A 24,670-nucleotide genomic window follows, 5' to 3' on the forward strand; every position below is an offset into this window, starting at 1 on the left:
GGGAAAGCATCAGGAATTGTAAGGGAAGGAGAGCTCTCAAGTCGCAGTTGTGGTCCCCTGTGGTGAGAGAGGGAGGAGGATATGCTCATGGAGGAATCCACTGGGGCCTCAATCAGATTATTAATGCTTTATTTTTTTAAACTGAGGTTGATGTGTGGGTGCTTGTCATGTTGTGCTTCTTTATGCCTTTTGGATATCTTAGATATTACATAATGATCTTTTAATCCAGTCTGATATAAATCAAAACTTCAACTTCTCATTTAAAGCTTCACTCTTTCCCCAATTTTGCAGCCCAACCAGTCTCAGAAAGCTGCGGGAGTGTGGGAAGATATGGTTTATCTTTTCTCTCCCTCTCCCTCCAATTCAGAGTCCCTGCAGAAAAAATGGGCAGGAGAGGAGAGGAGAAGGGTAGAGGGGTAAAGGGAACCCATGTTACTTGACTGGGGCAGTGGTGATCTGGCCTTGGAGCCCCCACTGAGAGCCATGAGGGGTGGTTTCAGGGTTACTTCCTAGTTACCTGCCTTAACTTCACCCACTGTCCCATAACCACCTCCCTGCACCGTTACCTGGTAAGGGGCAGTGCACCTCTGGCCTGGCTGACTACTCAGTCCTCCCTGCTACAGTGTCTAGTTCTGGAAGTCCTACCCTCACAGACTCTTTCCACTAAGGTCACCTCACCGGCAGACCTTTCAAGATAACTCAGGCCCCACTGACTCTCAGAGTCCATTCCTGACTCACAGAAACACCCAGCGCTTTGCCCACCCAGAGTCTGCAAATGCGAGCCATGCCCGCTGGAACCTTCTCCCTCATGCTGCCATCAGGCAGCTCAAGGCAGCCTCTCATCGTTAGACTTCCCCAAGCAAATCACACACCAGTCAGTCTCTGACCAACAAACTGCCGGGACATGGATCAGCCTCTCCATGGAGTTCCCTTGAAGCCCCTGCACTTGGGTGATTTCCTCCTTCTCACATGTGGTGCCCTGACAGCCCTCTCCAAAGAAGCATTCCCTACGTGGCTGCTCAGACCCAGTTCCTCTGCTGATGGGGGGTAGGAGACCTCTGAGGGCAGAGCAGTTTGGGTCTCCTGGTGCCAACCCACTGCCTCTCTTTAGAAGGTGGGGCTCAATGTCAGCTGTTGTTCTCAGCAGCAATTTCAAAATAGGAAAAATCTCATTTAATATCCTATTCTGCAAATAATACTTTAAGATAATGTTCCTTAAGACAGGCCAGTGACTTAATGTCAAAGCTGGATTCAGTAGAAGCAATTCAACAGAAGAGGTCAAAACAGGCTTCGTGGGTATCACTGCGGGACTGGCCTAATCCAATAACATTTAAAAGATCAAGAGGAGTGGATGGAACACATTTTCTGCAGGCGATCCTCCATAAATACTTGTAGAAACCATATTACCCAGGAAGTTTCCCTTTTGGGAAATCAGAAAAACTCAAACTTAAGTTCAGTGCCCACCTTCCGAAATTAACTCCTCCTACACGTGTGTGTTTGTTTTTTGGCTGCATTGGATCTTCGTTGCTGCGCGCTGGCTTTCTCTAGTTGCGGCAAGTGGGGGCCACTCTTCGTTGAGGTGCGCAGGCTTCTCATTGCGGTGGCTTCTCTTGTTGTGGAGCACGGGCTTGCAGGCACGTGGGCACTAGTAGTTGCAGCTCGCAACCTCAGTAGATGCAGCACGCGGGCCCTAGAGCACGTGGGCTTCAGTAGTTGCAGTGCGTGGGCTCAGTAGTTGTGGCACACAGGCTTAGTTGCTCTGCGGCATGTGGGATCTTCCTGGACCAGGGATTGAACCCGTGTCCCCTGCATTAGCAGGCAGATTCTTAACCACTGCACCACCAATACACCACCCACATGTATTTTTGTATGTATCTGTCCTATTTAATTTTGTGTTTCAGTTTATTAAAGTAATATTCACATCATTTGGGGAATCCTAAATAAATATTAAAACAGAAAGAAAACATGAAATAAAATGAATTTTGTATGGAATTTAGGCTATTTACTGTAAATTATATTATTTCTCCTTCAGTCTAAAATAAAAAATGTCATTGACTTGCAATAGGTCAAGAAAAGTTTTAAAAATGTGGCAATTTATGGACCAGTCTGACCTGGAGACGATGAGAAGCCTGAAGGACGCCATGGCCCAGCATGAATCTTCCTGCGAGTACAGGAAGGTGGTGACTCGGGCACTGCACATCCCCGGCTGTAAGGTGGTTCCGTTCTGCGGGGTGTTTCTGAAGGAGCTCTGTGAGGTGCTTGACGGAGCCTCCGGCCTCATGAAGCTTTGCCCGAGGTACAATTCCCAAGAAGAAACTCTAGAGGTGAGGCTTTTCAAAATCCTCATGGTCTGGAGAGTCGTTGTTGCCACCTGGCTTGTCACTCACTAAAGCCAGAAAAGAGAACTTTCTGAGCCCAGGGTTATCCGTTGTCACTGTTGTGTTGGGTACCAGGTCCTTGAACGTTCCAGAGAAAAGAATGCCAACTAACACCGTTGGGGCTTAATATTAAGTTAGCTTTAATGGGGCAGTGTGAAAGTACAAGTGCAAATGGGTATTGTTTCCTGATTTTTTTTTTAAAGGTTGATGGGGTTTTCTTCTCTCTTATTGGGTGGGAATGTCTGGGTGCAGGGGATATGAGAAGTCAAGCGAGAGTGGTAACTATTTTGGATCAGTGGAAGAAAGACTGAAGGGAAGTCAACACTGCCTTCCTTTCCTCCTCTGTGGGAATCTGGTACGTCTTCTAAGGACGAGCTCCGGGCTCCTGATCGCACTGCCTCTGTTCCCCCCGGCCCATTGCTTCTCATTCCTGACCCCCAGCGTGGAGAAGACCACAGAGCTTGGACAGAGCATTGGGCATTGGAGAGAAGGGGCACTGAGAAACAGAAGAAGATATGGAAATCTCTTATATAGTGTTTAGAAACGAAAGAAGGGACTAAAAGGTGGGAACTTTACAGAGAGTTTTGAGGAGTCCCATACCTGGAAGTCCCACACCGAAATCTAGAGTCATTCTCACCATGGTGACAGCACCCACTGCTGACCTTACACACACACACTCTCACACTCACACACAGCCCTTCTCAGTGGCAGTGGGAAAACTTCCTAAAACTGCAGCCTCTTCCAGGTCACCAGGGAACAAAAGCATCGCCTGGTATCAGGGAGACAGAACCTCTGACAGGTGCCGGCAGCACTACTGGCTTGCGTCTCCCTGGCTTATGAGGGGGGGATAAAGTGCAAGAAATGGAGGAGAAAGCTTAAAGCAAGCCCCCCCAAGCTGCACCCACACCGCCTCCCTCAAGTCTCAGAAGGCAGGAACACCCTATCTCATGGCCTAGCTGCCCCTCTTGTTACCGACCAGGGTTCTTGGCCTTCCCCAATCAATAGAAATTGAGTAGAGGCCAGATAAGAAATTCAGGCAAGGCTTTATTGGGGCCCCTGCTGCAGCAAGGGGGAGTGAGAACAAACGATAGGTTCCCCTGCTTGCTTGCTCCCTGAGCGGGGATGGGGAGAGCTTTTTCCTTATATGGGGTGAGGGTAGGCATGTGTCCAGGGGTTGGGCCAGAGGGGTGGCTTAGGTGTTTTGCCAACCCCTCTGGTGGTGCTGTGTGCATGGGGCATGCTCAGTACCCTGCTTTTGCTCCCCACTCTTCAAAAGTGGCAGTTGGGTTTTTTTGGTCTCTTTGTATCTTTTGGGTCTAGAATTTGCCCCAACTGTGCATGCACCCGGTTATTTTTAGTACCGTACAGTTTCTTTGTATTTTGTTGCTGGAGGAGAGGTGTGTCCAGGTGCAAGCACTGCAGCACTGGAGCAAAGGTTCCCCGGTCCCAGCACTGCAGCAAAGGGTCCTAGGTCCCATCACTGCAGCAAAGGGTCCCAGGTCCCAGCCTGTCTCACTCTGACTTCTGATGGGAGAAACTTCCTGATCAAAAATACAGACAGGGCTTCCCTGGTGGCGCAGTGGTTGAGAGTCCGCCTGCCGACGCAGGGGACACGTGTTCGTGACCCGGTCCGGGAGGATCCCACGTGCCACGGAGCGGCTGGGCCCGTGAGCCCTGGCCGCTGAGCCTGCACGTCCAGAGCCTGTGCTCCACAAAGGGAGAGGCCACAACAGTAAGAGGCCCGCATACCTCAAAAAAATAATAATAATAAAAAAATAAAAAATACAGACAATAAGAGCTTTTAAACCAGCAGGAAGCCTCTGTGTTACAGTAAGATATATGGGAAATAAAGCAAAATGTCCCCCTTTCTCCATCATTTTCTTGGGCCCCAGTAATTTTATCCAGGTCCATAGAATAATACACTTTTGTCATGGTTTTTCTCAATTTTCACTACAAGGATAAAATAACCCTGTCCTTCCTCTGTAAAGTGGTTAATCTTCTCCCTAGGGAACCTTGAAATAATATTGCTTTTTATGTTGTAAATTCAAAGTGGAGTATTGATTCCTAGAAGGACTAAAGTTGTCTTAGTGGAGACAAGAGTGAGTTTTGGTATTTCATGCGGTGAAAGGAAAAAAATGTTTTTCCTGGAGGTTTTCTTTCCCCCAGTAAAATAGGCACAAATGCCATTATTTATGACTGTTACGATTTCATTTCCGTAGCTAAGTAGGTTATTAAGATGTAGTATGTGGAGTTGCAATCACAAATCCTCAATATATTTTTCTGTAGTTTGTAGCCGATTATAGTGGACAAGATAATTTCTTACAACGAGTGGGACAGAATGGCTTAAAGAATTCAGAGAAGGAGTCCACCGTCAACAGCATCTTTCAGATCATCAGGAGCTGCAGTCGAAGTCTGGAGACAGAGGAAGAGGACAGCGCCAGTGAGGGGAGCAGCTCTAGGAAAAATTCCTTGAAGGATAAAGCCCGATGGCAGTAAGTTTTACATTTTAAAAATTGGGATGCTTGGGCTTCCCTGGTGGCGCAGTGGTTGAGAGTCCGCCTGCCGATGCAGGGCACATGGGTTCGTACCCCGGTCCAGGAGGATCCCACGTGCTGTGGAGCGGCTGGGCTCGTGAGCCATGGCCGCTGAACCTGCGCGTCCGGAGCCTGTGCTCCGCAGTGGGAGAGGCCACAGCAGTGAGAGGCCCGCGTACCGCAAAAAAAAAAAAAAAAAAAATTGTGATGCTCATTTCTTCTTTTTCCTACTCCAGTTTGGTTTCAGATCAAACCTAATAAAAACTCACCACCTTTATCAGTAAGCTGTGCTTCTTTATCTTTAAAATTTCCCAATTCTGAATTAGGATTTACCTGTCTAATCTGGCTGCTCTGTTCTAAAATTACTGCTCATAATTTAACTTCTTGCTATCTGTTACCTCTTTTTAAAAATTAGAGCTATCCTGCCATTTCTAAAAATTTAACAAATTAAATTTCAGGATTACAACCATGATCCTTTATTTCATAGCTTCTATAAGAATGGTTTTTATTGTAATATGGAGGTCCCTTAAAAAACTAAAAATAGAGTTACCATGTGATCCAGCAATCCCACACTCCTTGGGCATATATCCGGAGAAAACTCTTAATTTGAAAATATACATGCACCTAAGTGTCCATTGACAGATGAATGGATAAAGAAGTTGTGGTGCATATATACAGTGGAATACTGCTCAGCCATAAAAAAGAATGAAATAATGACATTTGCAGCAACATGGATGGACTAGAGATTATCATACCAAGTGAAGTAAGTCAGACGAAGACAAATATCATATGATATCACTTATATGTGTAATCTAAAATATGTTACAAATTAACTTATTTACAAAGCAGAAACAGACTCACAGACATAAAAAACAAATTTGTGGTTACCAAACAGGGAAGGCAGAGGGAAAGATAAATTAGGAGTTTGGGGTTAGCAGATATAAACTACTATATACAAAATAGCTAAACAACAAAGTCCTACTGTGTAACACAGGGAACTAACTATATTCAATATCTTGTAATAAACTATAATGAAAAAGAATATGAAAAAGGATATATAGTATCCTTTGTAAATAGTATCCATAGTATACTTTATAAATCAACTATACTTCAATTAAAAAAATAAAATTTAAAAAATGGTTTTATTCATCACTAGGTGGGGCACAGAGGTGAGTATTAACCTATTTTTAAATCAAATATACTGAGTTAGTAGGGTTGGAGTTAGTCATACCCAGAAATCAGCACTGTTGCAGCTCCCCCCAACCTCTGATGATTCTAAGGCAGGTGGTAACTCACGTTCAGGTGGCATCTGCAGCTTTGTAATTGCTCAGTTGTTTCAATTGCTATTTATTGACAAGCATGGCAATCTAGCCAGACATGCTTGCTTAACCCACGACCAGATGAGAAGTTCAGAAATCAGTGGTCTTAGGGCAGGCATTGCATCTCTTCAAGGCCATTTACTCATGGTCAAGCCCAACTCAAATGGCAGAGCCTGGCCCAGCTGGAGGAATCCTTGAGCACCATCCAAAGGTATGACATCTACTGACTTTGACATCTTGGCCACAAAAGGTTTTATTTGTGTTGAGTACTCATGTGTCATACCTTGCGGTTGTCTCCGAGTCCTTGTGAGACATTGCTGTTTGTTTTGCAAAGCCTTTCCTGGTTGTGTGTGTGTATGAGCCTACACTGGGAAGGAGGACAGTGTTTTCGGAAAATAATTTTTTTGGAATTGTAGTGCTAGATCCTTAGAATCAGTTGTGAACACACAAATGAACGCCTTGTGTCTGAATCCCGAATGCTATTATTAAGGAGGTGAACCTGTATTCCAGGTTTCTCCAAAGTCTTTGGGCTTTTTTTCAAAACTCGCTTCCTAGCTCATTCCACCATAGAGGACCCAGGTGCTCAAAGATTAACCACGACCGCCCTTAACACAATGCTTCGTCCCTAAAGCTCAAATCTCACAAGTAGCTTCTACCAATTGTTCTTCTTAGTTGATCTCAAGTCAAAGATTATTTGAAAGTTTTCTCACTAATTTTTGCTGACATTGGTGCCACTCTATGTATAGAGAGAGGACCATCTACAAATAAGCACAAAGAAGCATCTCATAGCCACTTAAGTCCTTAATCTATATCTACCTCTGTCTACCTGTCTCTATACACAGGTATCTATGTATATATCTACATCCTCCCACAAAAGATTTTGTAGATGCTTACAAAAATAAATATAAATAATTGAGGATATTAAGGAAAAGGAAAAATATTTTGTAGATGCTTATATGAATAAATATAAATAATTGAAGATATTAAGGAAAATAGGATAGGAAAAAATAAAACATATAGAAATGTATACTGTATAGGCTTTACAGTGACTAAATTTTGTTCTGAGATAGTGACCATAGGAAAGAGGGAATCGGGATTCACAGTATTTGTAAAGAAAAATCAAACAGATGTTTGAGAGAAGCATGCCTGTTCCTCATACTGAGATCTGGCTGAAATTCCTTCCTTAAATCCTACTATAAGGGATACATCATCCCTGAATAGATAAAATTTCACATGACTCTGTTTTATAACAGCCTTCACTTGGGGCCGTGTGTGTGTGTGTGTGTGTGTAGGTGTATATATTACTTACAGGTGTCAGTCTTCCTAAAATACTTTTAGGAATGCTACCTTTGGTTGAGCCTCAGAGACCAAGCCTCTGAGCTTTCATTTACAGTCCTTTCCTTTTGCCTGGGATTCCTTCAAGTGATAAATTTCTTACCTCATAACATCACCTCTCATGAAATCTTTATTTCCAATTTTCTGCTTATTCCCTTGTCTCCTCCCTAATCATTTTATCATCTACATTCTAAGATCATTGCTCTTCCACTTCCAATTTTCCAGACTCCGCTTGTAAGCACTCTTACAAAGGGAAAAGAAGCACAAAAATGCAAATATTTCTTTTACAAAACCTGTGAAGTCCTATTGAAATCCTCACACTGAAATTTATGCACCTCAGTACCAGTAAGTTTTCTTACCCCACACGACTGCTGTTTTGAAAAGAACCACTGAATGCACAAGATGGGGGTGAGGGTATTTAATAAAACTCACAGAAACCAGATCAGCGAGCACTGTTTCTGGGACCATCTGCCAGGACTTGGGAATCCATTCCTGATCCAGAGTCCCGCATTAGAATATCCAGCACAGGGTTGTACGTGGAAAAGGGATTTCCAGATCGCAAAACCCATGGGAACTGTGCTTTGTTGTTGATTTGGCTGAAACAAAGACTCTGTAAACAATAACCTCCAGCCCCTGTTCCTATGGCAGCCACCAACCCTGTGAAAATGACATCAAAGAAAGAAGGGGCAATCTCATGGTCCTTTGGTTCGCCCAGCCTGAAGGGTGCTCTAATAATTTTTCTCAAACATCTCAGCTACTCTTGCCAGAACACCCATTCAGAACACTCACAGAAACCCCAGAAAAAATGATCATAAGAAGTTGAAGACCTCAGCAGGAAAGGAACAGGGTTGAAAGAATCTCAGAATGTCAGTGAGATCTTAAGGTCAACTCATCCAACTCATCATCTCCCTGTACAAATGAGGAAGTGGTACCTGGAGAGGTGAGGTGAAGTCACTTGCCTAAGTGGTGCCTAGCAGAGCTGGGTCGTGAACCTGATCACGTGATCAACTGCAAGGCAGGCAGGATCTTTTCTCCTACAATGTTTAAGGCATTTCTTGTCACTGTAGAACCCTCAACTTTTTAAATTTCTGGTTCCTGTAGTTTAGGAACATCTGAATTCTAAAAATATTCCAATTACATTTCATATGACCTATAAAGCTCATTAATAATGACTTTTCAAATTTACCAACATGAAGAATAATGAGTTTTGCCTGTGTGAGTATGTCATGAAGGCATAAGAGTAGCATATAGCACCATTGTAGGAAAATGGAAGTTAAGAATATTTACATGTATACAGAAGAGTGTTGGGTCATATAGGAGCTGCAAGTTCTTTTTAACAATATTGTTAAGTGAGAGAGTAGCACTGACATATATACACTACCAAATGTAAAATGGATGGCTGGTGGGAGGCTGCTGCATAGCACAGGGAGGTCAGCTCGATGCTTTGTGATGACCTGGAGGGGTGAGATAGGGAGAAAGGGAGGGAGGCTCAAGAGGGAGGGGATATGGGGACATGTGTATGCATATGGCTGATTCACTTTGTTGTACAGCAGAAACTAACACACCATTGTAAAGCAATTATACTCCAATAAAGATGTAAAAAAAAAACAAACCGATATTGTTGACCCTCTTTAAAATGCTGCACCTTAGGTCTTCCCTGGTGGCGCAGTGGTTGAGAGTCCACCTGCCGATGCAGGGGACACGGGTTTGTGCCCCGGTCCGGGAAGGTCCCACATGCCGCAGAGCGGCTGGGCCTGTGAGCCATGGCCGCTGAGCCTGCGCGTCCGGAGCCTGTGCTCCACAAAAAAAAAAGTGCATAAAAAAGAGTGGATTTGCACCTAGCACCCAAATTTTGATTTCTAATAACATTCTTCAGTGAAAGAAAGCAAAGCTTCTTGGAGAAATGGCTGATTCTAGGACTGGGACAGGAAATACACAAGATGAGCCTGGAGCATCTTGTGCCAAAAACTAAAGAAATGCTGAGGAAAACAAAACCATAATAATGAGGTTATGTCAAAGAACTACAAGAGCCAACTGAAAGAGCTCCCGATTGCCACCTGGAACTATTTGAGCAACAAAATAAAGTAATATTAGATTATAACCCAAAGTATTATATAAATATTCATGAGTCCATATACGTAAATGATAAATAAACAAACAAATAGGGGAGAAGAGACAAATCTCCCATGCAAAAGAATTCCAAATAACTTATGTATACACTCCACCCTCTAGAAGGTAGAGCAGAATTCCTTAAGTGTGGGCTGCACGCAGTGACTTCCTTCCAAAGATTACAGTGTAGAAAGGAGTTCTTTTTTTTTTTTTTAAGTAACTTTGCAGTGGACATGACCAACACTACCTCAGCCAGGTCAGCATCAACAGAGTAAGTCGTGTTGATAGTATGTTCCCTGAATATGGTGTGATGAGAATGGCACTCTGCCTCTGTGGTCTTCCTCCCCAGAACCCAGAGCCCCAGAATAATTATGAGAAAATCAGAAAATTATCAGGCAAATTCTAATTGATGGTCATTCTACAAAATGCCTGGCCACTGCTCCTCAAAACTGTCGAGACCATCAAAAACAAGGAAAGGCTGAGAAACTGTGACATAAAGAAATATGATGGTTAAATGCAATACGGGTTCCTGGATGGAATCCTGGAACAGAAAAGGCAAATGGGTAAAAAACTAAGGAAATCTAAACAGAGTATAGACTTTAATAAATAATAATATATCACAGTATTGGTTCATGAATTGTGTCAAATATACCACCCTTAATGTAAGATGTTAATAATAGGGAAAACTGGATGTGGGGTATACTGTCTTTGCAATTTCTCGACAAATCTAAAACTATTGTAAAATTAAATTTAAAAAAAAACTAATGTTTTTGAATAGTTTCAAGTGAATGCATCTGTAACTACCACCCAGAGTGAAAACATTGTCAGCACCCATAAACCCCTTGTTTCCCTTCTCAATTATGTCACCACCTCTCCCCCTAAAGAAAAGTTCACTGCTGTGATTGTATGATAGTACATCCTGCTTTTCTTTAAAATTTTACCACTATTATGCCTCTCTAAACAATATAGTATAGTGTTCCCTGGTTTTGAAATGTATATTAATGTAATCATACAGTATATATGCCTGTAGGTCTTGCTTAAGATTTGTCCATGTTGTTGCAGGTTGTCAGCCATTGCATGTTCATTTTCATTCCTGTGCAGGATTGTGTTGTATGAATTACTTCAAATTTTATTTATACATTTTATTGTTGCTGGACATTTGGGTTGTTTCCAGTGTTTCCAGTGTGGATGATTTGAAAAGGATATTCTGACCATCAGATTTGTGAGATCCCTTGTGGATTTCTTTTCTTTCTTAAGAATATCTGTTTATGTGGGGCAAGGAAGAAGAACCTCTTGCTGTTTGAAAGCAGTAGTGGGATCTTGCTCAGGGACCAGGATCTAGAGTGAGAGTCCGAGAAGCCCAGGGCTCCTGTTCATGCCTTGCCAAAAGGCAGTCGGCTGCCCAACTGCCTCAAGATGATGGGAACATTCCTTCCCAGGGATGTATGGACCAACTCCTTCTCAATTTTATCCACCACTTTGCTAGTGATATCTATGGATCAAACATCAGAAAGCTTGATCTTAGTAACAATTCCTCATGCTTTGAAGAGAATGAGTCTCTCTTAGGCATGTTCCTACCAAGTGGCCAAATAGAAAGGAGGCAATAAGGCTCCCTTGACTTCCCCCTAAGATCCTTCTGGCCCTGGTAATCCAGGTTCCTGACTCAGGGAAGGCAACTTGCTAAACTGTCCAAGCAGACAAGTCCTTTATGTGCACATGTGCACACACAGGCGCACACACACATACAGTGAAAATCTAAGGTTGAGTCAAGGAGGGCTGTTCTTGCTCATCTGGCATCATGAGAATATTTCCCAAATGAGTGCCTTTGAACTAATTGTATTTTATTTTTAGCAGAGGCACTTCGCAGGCCCACTTACTAAGTCTTGTTTTGCCTATTTTAGCCCCATTGTATTTTGTTATGACCAAGTAGAAGGCAACGCACCTAGTAATGAAGAGCCCAGGCTAAAGGGTCAGACAGACCAGAATCCTGCCTCGGGTAGGTCTCTTCTGAGTTGGGTAACCTGGAGCAGTTACTCATCCCTTCTGAACCTCAGTTTCCCCATAGGTTAAAAAAAAATAAGAAAACTTACTTTGCAAGTAGGTCAAATAAAGTGCAAAAATGTATGTAAAGTATTTAACACAGTTCCTGACACAAAAGGAAAAACTAATAAATAATGAAGATTATCGTTGTTTACATTAAAAATGCAATAACTGGGGACTTCCCTGGTGGTCCAGTGGTTAAGACTTCGCCTTCCAATGCAGAGGGTGTGGGTTCAATCCCTGGTCAGGGAGCTAAGATCCCACATGCCTCGCAGCCAAAAAACCAAAATATAAAACAGAAGAATAGTGTAACAAATTCAATAAAGACTTTAAAAATGGTCCACATCAAAAAAAATCTTTAAAAATGCAGTAACTGATCTAGTAGTTCCTTTCTTTAAGCCTTTGGTCAGACATATTGCTAAATATAAGGTTTTCAAATACAGCTAAAAAAATTACTCTGTGACTTTTAGCATTTTATATTTTCTATGCTAATTTGAATTCATAGTAGAATTAAAAATGGTGTCCAGTGTCAGTGAAAGCTTTTTGTTGTTCTCACTTCTGATTATAAGACAGACCAAATTTGTATCTCTTTCTATCAGGTTTATAATCGGAGATTTGTTGGATTCTGAAAATGACATCTTTGAGCAGCCCCAAGAATGCGACCCTCACGGATCAGAAGAGCCACAGAAGGCCTTTGACCATGGGACAGAGCTCATCCCGTGGTACGTGCTGTCCATCCAAGCTGATGTGCACCAGTTCCTGCTGCAGGGGGCCACGGTCATCCACTATGACCAGGACATGCACCTCTCTGCCCGCTGCTTCCTCCAGCTTCAGCCTGACAATAGCACCTTGACCTGGATAAAGCCCACCACTGCTTCCCCAGCCAGTGCTAAAGTAAAACTTGGTGTGCTTAGTAACACATCCGAGCCTGGCAAATTCCCATTACTGGGCAATGCTGGATTAAGTGGCCTGGCAGAGGGGGTCTTGGATCTGTTTTCAGCAAAGGCTGTGTACATGGGACACCCTAGCATTGATATACACACTGTGTGTGTCCAGAACAAACTGAGTAACATGTCTCTCTCAGAGACTGGTGTGACACTGCTCTACGGGCTTCAGACCACGGACAATAGATTATTGCACTTTGTGGCACCAAAGCACACAGCTAAAATGCTCTTCAGTGGATTGTTGGAACTCACTAGAGCTGTGAGAAAGATGAGGAAGTTCCCTGACCAAAGACAGCAGTGGCTACGGAAACAATACGTCAGCCTCTACCAGGTAAGGGGTACAGCCTTCCCTCTCTCCTCAGTGGTATAATTCTCCAGATATAATTGTGATAAAAACACACTGGACAACTAGACCACCAAGGTTAATTCTCCCAGCTCTGTCATTTCCTACCTGAGTGATATGGAACAGCTTTTATTTAACGTCTCTGTGCCTCAGTTTCTCATCTATAAAGTGAGAATAATAACGATACCTATTCATAGGGTGGCAGTGAACTTTAACTGAGTTAATATGTGTAAAGCCATAATGTAAATTCATAGGTATAAAGAATAGTGTCTGGCTCATAGTAGGTCCTATTATTATTTTGTATGAAAACAGTGACTGTGGTCATTGTACATCTCACATCTGGAAAGAAACAAGTTAATATAAGCATTTTCACTTACTCAAAGTGAAAATGGAAAGCACTGTATATGAATGCTTTTATTATTAATTAGGGACTAGCTGATACATTGGAAACCTTCACTTTGGAAACTGAAATCCTGTTTCGTCTTCTAATGTGCTCCGTGACTCTGGGAGGGTTATTTAACTTACTGTGTATTGCTGCTGAACTGTAGGACTTTTAAGGTTAAAAGAAACTTTCCCAAATGTGAGATAAACTCATACCTAGAGTTCTTCCAAACCAGATTTGTAGTGGCAGCAGCTCTTAGGAGGCAGTTTCTCACAGTCGCAGCTTAAACTGAGTGAGTTTTTCATTAACCCTAAATTATCAGGTACTTTGACACTCCAGCTAAGGGTGGCAGGAGGCCTGGGCTGAATGAGGTGGTGAGAAGAGACACAGGTATAACCAGAGTAGCACACTTGTGGAGGAAGGAAGGCAGAGATTGCTCGGAAACTGAGTCATAAACCCCACTACAAGGTGACACAGTTAGTGGTGGTGTCAAATGAGTTGTACAAAGTATTCGGTTTTTCTTTGCTATGTTTTTCTATCTATTGTGGGGGGGAAATTATCTTTTCTACTAGTGTCACAGAACAAATAGAAGTATGATTTAAATTACTCAAATGACTGATTTCATGCACTTTTCACAGTGCTAACATGTCCCTGACAAGTAAAAACATCTTCCTCTCTGGAATGTTAGTAGAGGCACATGTAGGACCCCTTCTTTCCCCTTTTCCCACATCCATGCAGTACTTATGAGTAGAGATCATATCCTGAATAACTAACTTGATTAATGACTTAATAAGCACATAGACCTATATACACGATTATGCTGCACTGCGCACAGCCAGTTTTAGTTAACTCATCTAAAATGGAAAACAAAATACCTGCTTCCTGTCTGTTCCACAGGGAGCTCTCAATGCTGCCAGCTGCTTGGAAGAAAGGTCTTCAGGAGCTATTATCAATATTGATTTTCTTTTTTTTTTCATAAATTTATTTATTTATTTGTTTCTATTTTTGGCTGCATTGGGTCTTTGTTGCTGCGCACGGGCTTTCTCTAGTTGCAGTGAGCGGGGACTGCTCTTCGTTGCAGTGCACAGATTTCTCATTGCAGTGGCTTCTCTTGTTGCAGAGCACGGGTTCTAGGCGCGCGGGCTCTGTAATTGTGGCTCGCAGGCTCTAGAGCGCAGGCTCCGTAGCTGTGGCACACGGGCTCAGTTGCTCTGCAGCATGTGGTATCCTCCCCAACCAGGGCTCAAACCGGTGTCCCCTGCATTGGCAGGCAGATTCTTAACCACTGCGCCACCAGGGAAGTCCCTTGATTTTCAATTACAGTCACTTCTCAGCCTTCTAGAATCATGAAAATCCATTCAAGCTGGGCATAAACCAAAATCTTTGGGCTCAATTACAATCACTGTCACAAAGCCTATGTGGTTTACTTGCTCCATTTGTTTCCCTCCCCATGTTATAGCATAAAGTAACTGAATTAACATATAAGGTCTACTTAGTTTCTCATTTAACCTGGCAACCTTCAGTTTGTGCTGAAGGAGGCACCAGCTGAGACCATGAACAATGGTCTGATGAGAAGAGGTAAGAGCAGAGACAGAGGAAATGACTTGGAGCAGATTCAGTCCTACACAGTTGCAAACACAGCTACACCCCTTCCTATCTCCTAGCCCCCACCCCTCCACCCCGTGTGGAACCAAGCCATCACAGTGTAACAGCAAAATAGCTCCAATGTACCTCAGTCACTTCTGAACACACAGGTGACATTATTCCTCAAAACAATGTACTACAGGGCTTCCCTGGTGGCGCAGTGGTTGAGAGTCCGCCTGCCAATGCAGGGGACACAGGTTCGTGCCCCGGTCCGGGAAGATCCCACATGCTGCAGAGCAGCTGGGCCCGTGAGCCATGGCTGCTGGGCCTGCGCGTCCGGGGCCTGCGCGTCCAGAGCCTGTGCTCCGCAACGGGAGAGGCCACAACAGTGAGAGGCCTGCATACCGCAAAAAAAATAAAACAATGTACTACACGAGCTGCCTAAGACAGGCAACAGTCTTAGACACTCAAGATTTTTCTTTCTTTCTTTCTTTCTTTCTTTCTTTCTTTTTTTTAAAGTGAAAAAGGTCAATGGACTACTCATTTTCCCATCAAATAGACCAGTTCCCAAATGATCTCAGGAAACATCAAAAAGATGCTAATTTCGTACTTGGAGAACAAAAGGTCAAACAGGCATCATGCTAAATAAATGCCCCGCTTGCTGACTTACAATACGACTTAGCACATTTAAAGCTCTGAGAAGTCTCAAAGTACAAACGAAACCTACTTAAATGTATCTATAAATTAAAGAAATGTATGAAAATTCTTGATTTCTTCCAAACCTCTGTTAACAGCCCTATAAGTGTATCTCTTTATCCCCAGTTTGGGAAGAGCTTATATAGAAAATAATCTTTCTGACATAAGAGTCCTTTTGTGTGATGAATGTTTGCACGGTTACTTTCAAATATAAGTATTTTAGTACTAGTAAATGTAAATTGATCTAATGGAAATAGTAGCAGGAGATAAAGCAAAAGACAAGAAGAAATAGTGACATTTGTAATGAAGCCTAGGAACACAGGAAATTAAAAGAAAGTAAACTCTGCAGAGATTCCGTGTGGGGTGTGGAGGAAAGGCTGGTATCACGAGCTTTGGCTCAAGGTTATCATGGGCAGAGCTTGGGAACTCATATACTTGGAAAGATCTCTGGGAAGCTGAGAAGGTTATACACAGGATTATCAGTACTCTTTGATTGTAAGCAACAGAAACAGATTCTAGCTATCTTCAAGGGAAAAAAATGGGATTTATTTAAAGAATTAGATTAGTTTCACAGTCTTTAAGATATCATATGCAAAGATATGGTGAGTTAAAAGTGCATGAATATTTTTAAAGGAATTAATTTCCTAATCCTCAACTTCCACATGAACTGTTTTCTAAAACTGAGAATGTACCTTCACTCACAATAGTCCTTCTCCCAAATTAAAAATAGAAGGACATATTTCACCTATCCTAAACAAGTTTATTGTTTTGTATAAAACGAAAGAAAGATTCAAACTACATTTTAGTTCCCAGAGAGTCTCCTTTAAAGATTAAACAAAAGCATCCTGCCTTTTCCAGGCCTAAAATATTTCCATTAAAAGTAAAGCTTGGCACACGTTGACCTGTTCTGAATTTAGAAAAGCCAAAGCAGTGGAGGCTGATTCTTTTATATGTACATGGTAATGGATCTATTAAATGTTTATATTAAAGATTTTATTTTTTAGAGCAGTTTTAGGTTTATAATAAAATTGAAAGGAAGGTACAGAGATTTCCCATAAACTTCCTGCCCCCATGCCTGCATGGCACCCCCATTATCAACATCACTCACCAGAATGGTACATTCTTTACAAAGGATGAACCTATGTTGACACATCATAATCACTCAAAGTCCATAGTTTACCATACAGTTCACTCTTGGTGCTGTACGTTCTAGGGGCTTGTGCAAATATTTATTGACATATATCCATCACTATAATATTATATGGAGCATTTTTAATTTTTATTTATTTATTTTTGCTGTGTTGGGTTTTCGTTTCTGTGCGAGGGCTTTCTCTAGTTGCAGAGAGCAGGGGCCACTCTTCATGGCGGTGCGCGGGCCCCTCACTATCGCGGCCTCTCTTGTTGCGGAGCACAGGCTCCAGACGCGCAGGCTCAGTAGTTGTGGCTCACGGGCCTAGCTGCTCCGCGGCATGTGGGATCCTCCCAGACCAGGGCTCAAACCCATGTCCCCTGCATTGGCAGGCAGACTCTCAACCACTGCCACCAGGGAAGCCCCTTACATGGAGCATTTTCACTGCCCTAAAAATCCTGTGTGCTCTGCCTGTTATCTCTTTCTCCCACTCCACCCCCACCCCTTCCCCCAGTCCCCTGCAACCACTGATCTTTTTATTGTCTCCATAGTTTTGCCTTTTTCAGAATGTCATGTAGTTGGAATCGTACAATATGTAGCCTTCTCAGATTGGTTTCTTTCACTTTGTAATATGCATGTAAGTTTCCTCCCTGTCTTCTTGTAGCTTAATAGCTTTCTTTTTATTCTGAATGAAATTCCATTGTCTGGGTGGACCACAGATTATTCATTCATTCACCTACTAAAGGATTTCTTTGTTGCTTCCAAATTTTGGCAATTATGAATAAAGCTGTTGTAAACATCCATGGTCAGGTTTTTGTGTGGACATAAGTTTTCAGCTCATTTGGGTAAATACCAAGGAGTGTGATTGTTGGATCATACAGTAACAGTATGTTTAGTTTTGTAAGAAACCAAACTGCCTTCTGAAGTGGCTGTATGATTTTGCGTTTCTACCAGCAATGGATGAGAGTTCCTGTTGCTCCACAACCTCGCCAGCATTTGGTGTTGTCAGTGTTCTCAATTTTGGCCATTCTAATAGGTGTGTAGTGGTCTCTTGTTTCATTTCGCATTTTCCCTGATGACATATGATGTGGAACATCTTTTCATGTGATTATTTGCCATCTGTATGTCTGCTTTGGTGAGGTGTCTGTTAGGGTCTTTGGCCCATTTTTTTAATCGGGTTGTTTATTTTCTTATTGTAGTGTCTTAAGATTTCTTTATATATTTTGGATAACAGACCATCAGATATTCCTTTGCAAATATTTTCTCCCAGTCTGTGGCTTGTCTTCTAACTCTCTTGACAGTGTCTTTTGCAGAGCAGAACTTGTAAGTTTTAATGAAGGGATCTATTAAATGTTTAAAGATGTGTTATTTAAAAGCCATAGATAGGGCTTCCCGGATGGCGCAGTGGTTCAGAGTCCGCCTGCCGATGCAGGGCACACGGGTTCGTGCCCCGGTCCGGGAGGATCCCACATGCCGCGGAGCAGCTGGGCCCGTGAGCCATGGCCACTGAGCCTGCGTGTCCAGATCCTGTGCTCCGCAACGGGAGAGGCCACAACAGTGAGAGGCCCGTGTACCGCAAAAAAAAAAACAAAAAAAACCCATAGATAAAAATTTTACAAGGTTTCTTTCAGAGTATGTTATGCAATAAGGCAGTTAAAATCTATTTATGAAATTGTGTCATGAATTGTTTATTCCACTTTGGAGTCAGTTGTATTGACTTGTTATCAGGGACTCTCTTCAGCAGGCCTGCACCAGGTGGAACCATCTCCAACCATTTTCATTCTCTGTATCACTGCATTCAAGATTCATTTTCCAGGGACAGAAATTCTGATTGGCTTATTTGGATCCTGTACCAACCATTGATCAAGGGATGCTGTTCCCCTTTGATTGATAGACCCAAGACTATATCTAGTGAAAAAGAGATCAAATAAAATTGGGGTATGGTTAGAGAAAAGAGAAATGATCCATAAGCAGGCATATATCCACGACAAAAAATCACTAAAAGGTTTCATCAAATGTCATTCAAAAGATCATCAAGTATCCAAGTTACTCAGCATGCTGGGATCCATAACAGGATGCAGGAAGTGGGAGGTCACAAGTCATAAAATCAGATAGTCATTGAACATTAGGATGAAGGAGTAAGCATGAGCGCGCATGCGTACACACACATAAAGCCTCTTTATTATTTGCATATTATCTACAACAAAGCAAAATCTATTTACAAGCACTTCTTTGGAATTGCAAAGGAGGACTAACCTTAAAAATTTGCAGAAAGTAAAGATAGTAAATGGAAATTAATTTTAAGAGGTACCTTTTCTACAAGCTGTGAAATATCACCAGTATTGTTTTTAATTCATATGTGACCTTTTTGTAGTTTTATTAACTGACTTTCCTGACTTATAAGGAGAATTGTTGACCACTGATCATTAATCAGGAGGGATTACTCATTCATTAATCAATAGGGATTAATGAATTCCTACTGATACTCAATGCATGTTACACAGAGTTGCCTTACAAGCAGCAGCTATTGTAAACCATCACCTACCCACTGAGTATGTTTTTGCTGCTCACAACATCATAATATGCATAGTGCTCTGAGTCCCCTGGGCCCTCTATCCTTGGATATCAGTTACTCAAGAGGATGGCAGCTCCATTTCTCATGCTTTTTCTTCCTTCTCCAGCCACTAGCCAAAAAGGGTTGTTTTGTTTTGCGCATATGCCATTCTTAATATCAGTGGTGTGCACCTCATTTTATTAAAAAATTATCCAACAAAGAAAAAAAAAAAAAGAGGATGGCAGCTCAACTACTCAAGGTGCTCCCAGAGCCCTCCAAAGTGAATTTTGTGTACTCCACCTACTCTGACTTCAAGTCAGGCTGTCCCAAGCATCGAACTAGGTGAAAATACACTGGAGTGATGCAATAGCAAATAGAATTTTATTTTACTTAAATATATTTGTACACACATGTACACCCTCCAAGTCCTCCAAAGCCCAGATCTGCAAAGTACATCTTAGTGAATTTGCCTGCAGTGATAATTCTGGAACATAACCTCTGAAACTGGGAAGGGAAATTTTTTTGTTAATCCCAGTTGAATGTGGCCCTATTAAAGCACATCACTGGAACTCAGCAGGGTGTGACCAGGACAACAGAGGACATGATGAAATCCCCAACAGAGAGTTCTGACAGTTAGAAAACAGCCACTTGCTTGGCCAGATGGTTATTCTTCGGTGACAGCCTATTCTCCTCCACCTCTGGGAACTTACGAGAAGCTGTTAATATATTTACTTCCCCATTGCTCGCTCTTTCCTTATGTGTTCAGAATGTGGTTCTTTTACAGGAGGATGGACGATATGAAGGCCCAACTTTGGCTCACGCTGTGGAGTTGTTTGGCGGCAGACGATGGAGTACTCGAAACCCCAGTCCCGGGACATCAGCAAAGAGTGCTGAGAAGCCCAACATGCAGAGAAACAACACCTTGGGTATAAGCACCACCAAGAAAAAGAAGAAAATCCTTATAAGGGTAGAGTTTATTTATTAAGCATTAACCCCAGTATTCCAGGACCATTGTATAGTCTACATCACCATAAACTACCTTAGGTCATTTGGCTTGGGGACAAGATGAGGTGTAAAACAAATGAAACACAAGAGCTTACCAACCACCTCCTGGATGCCAGGCCCAGTGATAGGAACTGAGTCAACACCAGCGAAAAGTCAAGGTCCGTAGAGGGACACAGAGATATTAACAAACACAGTGAGATCTAAATAAGAGTCACTGTCAAGCTGTCTGCAAAGTGCTGTGGGAGCAGAGAGAAGGAAGATATGGGGCTGAATGGCAGTTGCCAGGGGGTAAGGGGAAGGAGAAAAGGGGAGCTGTTCAAAGATTATAGAGTTTCAGTTTTGCAAGATGAGAAAGTTCTAGAGATCATTTGCACAAGGTACAAATAGTTTACTATATGCTTAAAAATGGTTAAGCTGGTAAATTTTATGTTTTGTTTTTTACCCAGATATATATATGTATCACTATATATTATATATTGCATTATTTATATTCTCACTGTAACATGATAATATATTTTCTTCATGGTTAACTAGAAGAAATCCCAGTCTTTGCATATGGGAGGCCTAAGACATATGTTGATGCCTAAGTTGAACTTTGTCTGCTTCATAACTCTGTCTCTACACAGATTCCAGGGGTCTTATTCCTCCTCTTCTCACCCTCCCCAGAGGAGTGCTACATTTTAGTGAAGAACACATGGGATAAATATAACATGAGAATAGCTGGTCAGCCTTCACATAGGTCTTTACTATTTTTGTCAGGTGGAGGTGGTATTGAAGGTGGGTCAGTGAGAAAATACAGACCCACCTGAACTAAGCAGTGATGGGAGAGAAATACAGAATGAGAAACGATATGAGTTTTGTGTTCCCAGGGTGAGAGTGGAGAGGCCACTGATGACGAGATGGCCACCCGCAAAGCCAAAATGCACAAAGAGTGTCGGAGTCGGAGTGGTTCTGATCCTCAAGACGTTAATGAACAAGAAGAATCAGGTAAAGCAGCATCTTTACATCTGAGAATTTTTAATGGGAAAATATATGCATTTGGTTTTAAAGTGTGATTTAACTATTGTGGGCATTCTTAACAAAACTCTTTATCACATTATATACTTACCTTTGTGTTTCACTAGATGATGGAACCCAAGAGGTATTTCTGCAAATACAAATTTGCAAACACAAGTGTAATTAAGAAGAAAACTCTCATTAAATAACTTGCCATTACTGACAAAGAATATTAGATATAAAAGATACAATTTGATAGATTAGACCAGTGATTCTTTTCCCCTGGCTGGATATCAGAGCTTTTAAAAAATATCTGGATGCCACACTCCGGCCCAACTGATTTAGACACTCTCTGTCTGGGACCTGGACATCTGTGCACTTTTTAAGTTCCCCAGATGATTCTTTTTTTTTTTTTAATTTTTACCATTTACTCATCATTTGTTTATTTATTTATTTATTTGGCTATACAGCATGCGGGATCTTAGTTCCCCGACTAGGGACCGAACCCATGGCCCCAGCAGTGGAAGCACAGAGTCCTAACCACTAGACCACCAGTGAAGTCCCACTCCCCAGATGATTCTGATGTGTAGCCAGGACTGAGAACCCACCAGAATATTTTGATGCTTCTTGTACATTAATTACCTGCATGGATTGATTTCCTCAGATGTTCAGAAGCATCTTTGGTTTTCATTTAATTTCTGAGGGCAAGTATAATCAGAGTCCTTGTCTCTTTTCTGTCTTTCACCCTCACAGAGGCGAACACCATCACGAGCCCTCCTAACCCTCTCCCTTCCAGAAGAGCCCACTCTTTGACCACGGCTGGGTCCCCTAACTTGGCTGCCGGGACGTCATCTCCCATCAGGCCAGTGTCCTCCCCTGTGCTGTCTTCTTCAAACAAGAGCCCGTCCAGGTGGGGCCTTAACATGATAAAACAGAAGGACCCTTCGCACCCTTCAGGTTGTGTAGAAGGGCATCCTCTCCCAGTGCTCTACGGAAAGACTATCTCTAATTTTGACTTAACAATCACGTTAAAACTGAAAACCCCCAATTTTTTTAAAGTTCCTAATTTTCTTGATTTTGTATTCCTACCTTCTCATATTACTATAACTGCTTCTCATTTTTTGACAGACTAACCCTTCAAAGATCAGTAGCAGTAACAAAATCCGAGCTGTGAGTCTCTAAATCTGCACTGATATAGCAGGTGCTAGCCACAGGGAAAAAATGTTAAGTGGCTATTTAAATTCGAATTTTAATTAATTAAAATTAAATAAAATTTCAAATTCAGTTCCTCAGTCATGCTAGCCACATTAAAAGTGTTCCATAGCTACCAGTGGCTGGTGTCTACTCTACTGAACAGTGCAGATAAAGAACATTTCTATCATTGCACAAAGTTTTATTGGATAACACTGCTCTAAACGAAGAATAAATTAAGTTTTAATGTAAGCAGCTTGACCCTTTCCTAATTGGTGAAATATATTTCACACTCTTCTCATGTATGAGATATACACGTCTAGAGAAGTGAATGTCTTACAGCAAGTTAGATAGGTTTAGCTGGTATTAGTGTAAATTATTTTGTAAGGTCCATGCAAATTACAGATTTGAAACAACAGCTACCCTCTCAGAAGAAATAATATTAAAATGAAAGTCTTTCAAAGGAATCAGAACACCACATCATCTCCCTCAGCCCCGTACTAAAGTTTAAGAAATGCAAAGATTCCAGACAGAACCGTGATAAGACAGACATTCTTTACTTCGTCAAACAGAGGAATGGGAGGAGGAAGTGAGTCTGTACAGATACTGGCTTTAGAAACGTTAATTTTACACACGCGCGTGCGCACACACACACAACACACACAACACACACTCACACCCCTCCTCCCCCCTTCCTCTCTTCCTGGGAAGCTTGCTACAGAAAAGAACCCTACAGTGACTCATCTTTTAAAGGGAAGCATCCTTTCACAATATGAATAATGAACATAATTTCTACACTTGATGAAACTGGGTTACAGGTACATGGGAATTCTTTATACCACTCTTGCGAGGTTTGTAAGGGTTTTGGGGTGTTTTTTAAAATTTATTTATCTTATTTATTTATTATTTTTGCCTGCCTCGGGTCTTCATTGCTGTGCTCAGGCTTTCTCTAGTTGCGGCAAGCAGGGGCGACTCTTTGTTGCGGTGCACGAGCTTCCCATTGCGGTGGCTTCTCTTGTTGCGGAGCACAGGCTCTAGGCCCGCGGGCTTCAGTAGCTGTGGCTCACAGGCTCTAGAGCACAGGCTCAGTTGTTGTGGTGCACGGGCTTAGTTGCTCCACGGCATGTGGGATCTTCCTGGACCAGGGCTCAAACCCGTGTCCCCTGCATTGGCAGGTGGATTCTTAACCACTGCGCCACCAGGGAAGCCCGGTTTGTAGGTTTGTAACAAAATTAAAGCTACAAAGAATCAGAATTCTTTACATTATATTTCAGCCTATACAGTATCCCGGGTAAATAAAATAGCCAGAGAACTTGGATTAAGTGGTCTTTCCCTTTATTTCAATCACTCATAAGCAGGAACAGGAAGGACAAAGTAAAGGAGGAAAATCTTTTCAAAGAGATAAAAGTAGAGAAACTACCATGCCAGATGCAAGATCAGAGGACCCTGCCATAGAAGGACAGGGGGCAGTGCTCACCAAGTATTCTAAACCAGAAAGAGAAGACGAAACAGGAGAAGAAAAGTCAGCCTGAATGCTCTTCAAGGAGGGAGCAAGACTGAGCCCTAGGAAGGGAACAAGTGGACTGATAGAGTTTCCTAAAGTCAGAGGGAGACGGGTGCCTACAGACAGAGGCTGAACCTGGAACCAGAAGGAAGGAAGGCAGGGAATGTACTTGTTTAAATGCAAATGATAAGCCATTTTGTTATCGGATCTTTTTCCTCTTCCTGAACCTCCACCCTCTGTTTCCCATACCACATTGGCGATCAATAACCCAAGCCTACAACGTACAATAAATCTATCCATTTGTATTACTCTTCCATTAATGCAGGTGACCTTCTGATGTCAACACAAAATAATTTTCCATGAATAAACACTATTGGCAGGATTGAGGACAAACTAGCTATTCATTACAGTATTCTCTCTACTTTCTTACGTATTTGAAATATTTTGAAAGTAAAAAATAAGAGACAAAGGCAAAAATGAAAAAAAAAAAATCCTAGTCATTGATTTGACCAAAAACCAGTCAAAACATTTCTCATACTCTCCTCTCAGGGAACCAGTGTAGAAAATAAAAAAATATTGTGAAACAGCTAGACTGAATTTTTGACCCAGTTGACTGATATTTTTATA

At 42.1% G+C, this 24,670-nt stretch overlaps 1 protein-coding gene across 2 annotated transcripts in view; it reads left to right on the forward strand.

The window, feature by feature from the left end:
- Positions 1-24,670, forward strand: part of PLCE1 (phospholipase C epsilon 1) — a gene marked incomplete at both ends in the record, with an annotated part of 262,284 nt that overhangs the window by 185,878 nt on the left and 51,736 nt on the right. The window contains 6 exons of one of the 2 annotated variants that reach the window (XM_079705006.1): positions 2,066-2,324; positions 4,665-4,870; positions 12,315-12,990; positions 20,132-20,314; positions 21,222-21,339; positions 22,102-22,258. In XM_079705006.1, the coding sequence (XP_079561132.1) occupies positions 2,066-2,324; positions 4,665-4,870; positions 12,315-12,990; positions 20,132-20,314; positions 21,222-21,339; positions 22,102-22,258 (1,599 nt within the window). The remainder of the gene's footprint in view (positions 1-2,065; positions 2,325-4,664; positions 4,871-12,314; positions 12,991-20,131; positions 20,315-21,221; positions 21,340-22,101; positions 22,259-24,670) is intronic. The other variant, XM_079705007.1, reaches the window with a different exon arrangement.

This window comes from Hyperoodon ampullatus (genome assembly GCF_949752795.1).
Source record: "Hyperoodon ampullatus genome assembly, chromosome: 1".
In the NCBI taxonomy this organism is placed as follows: Eukaryota; Metazoa; Chordata; class Mammalia; order Artiodactyla; family Ziphiidae; genus Hyperoodon; species Hyperoodon ampullatus.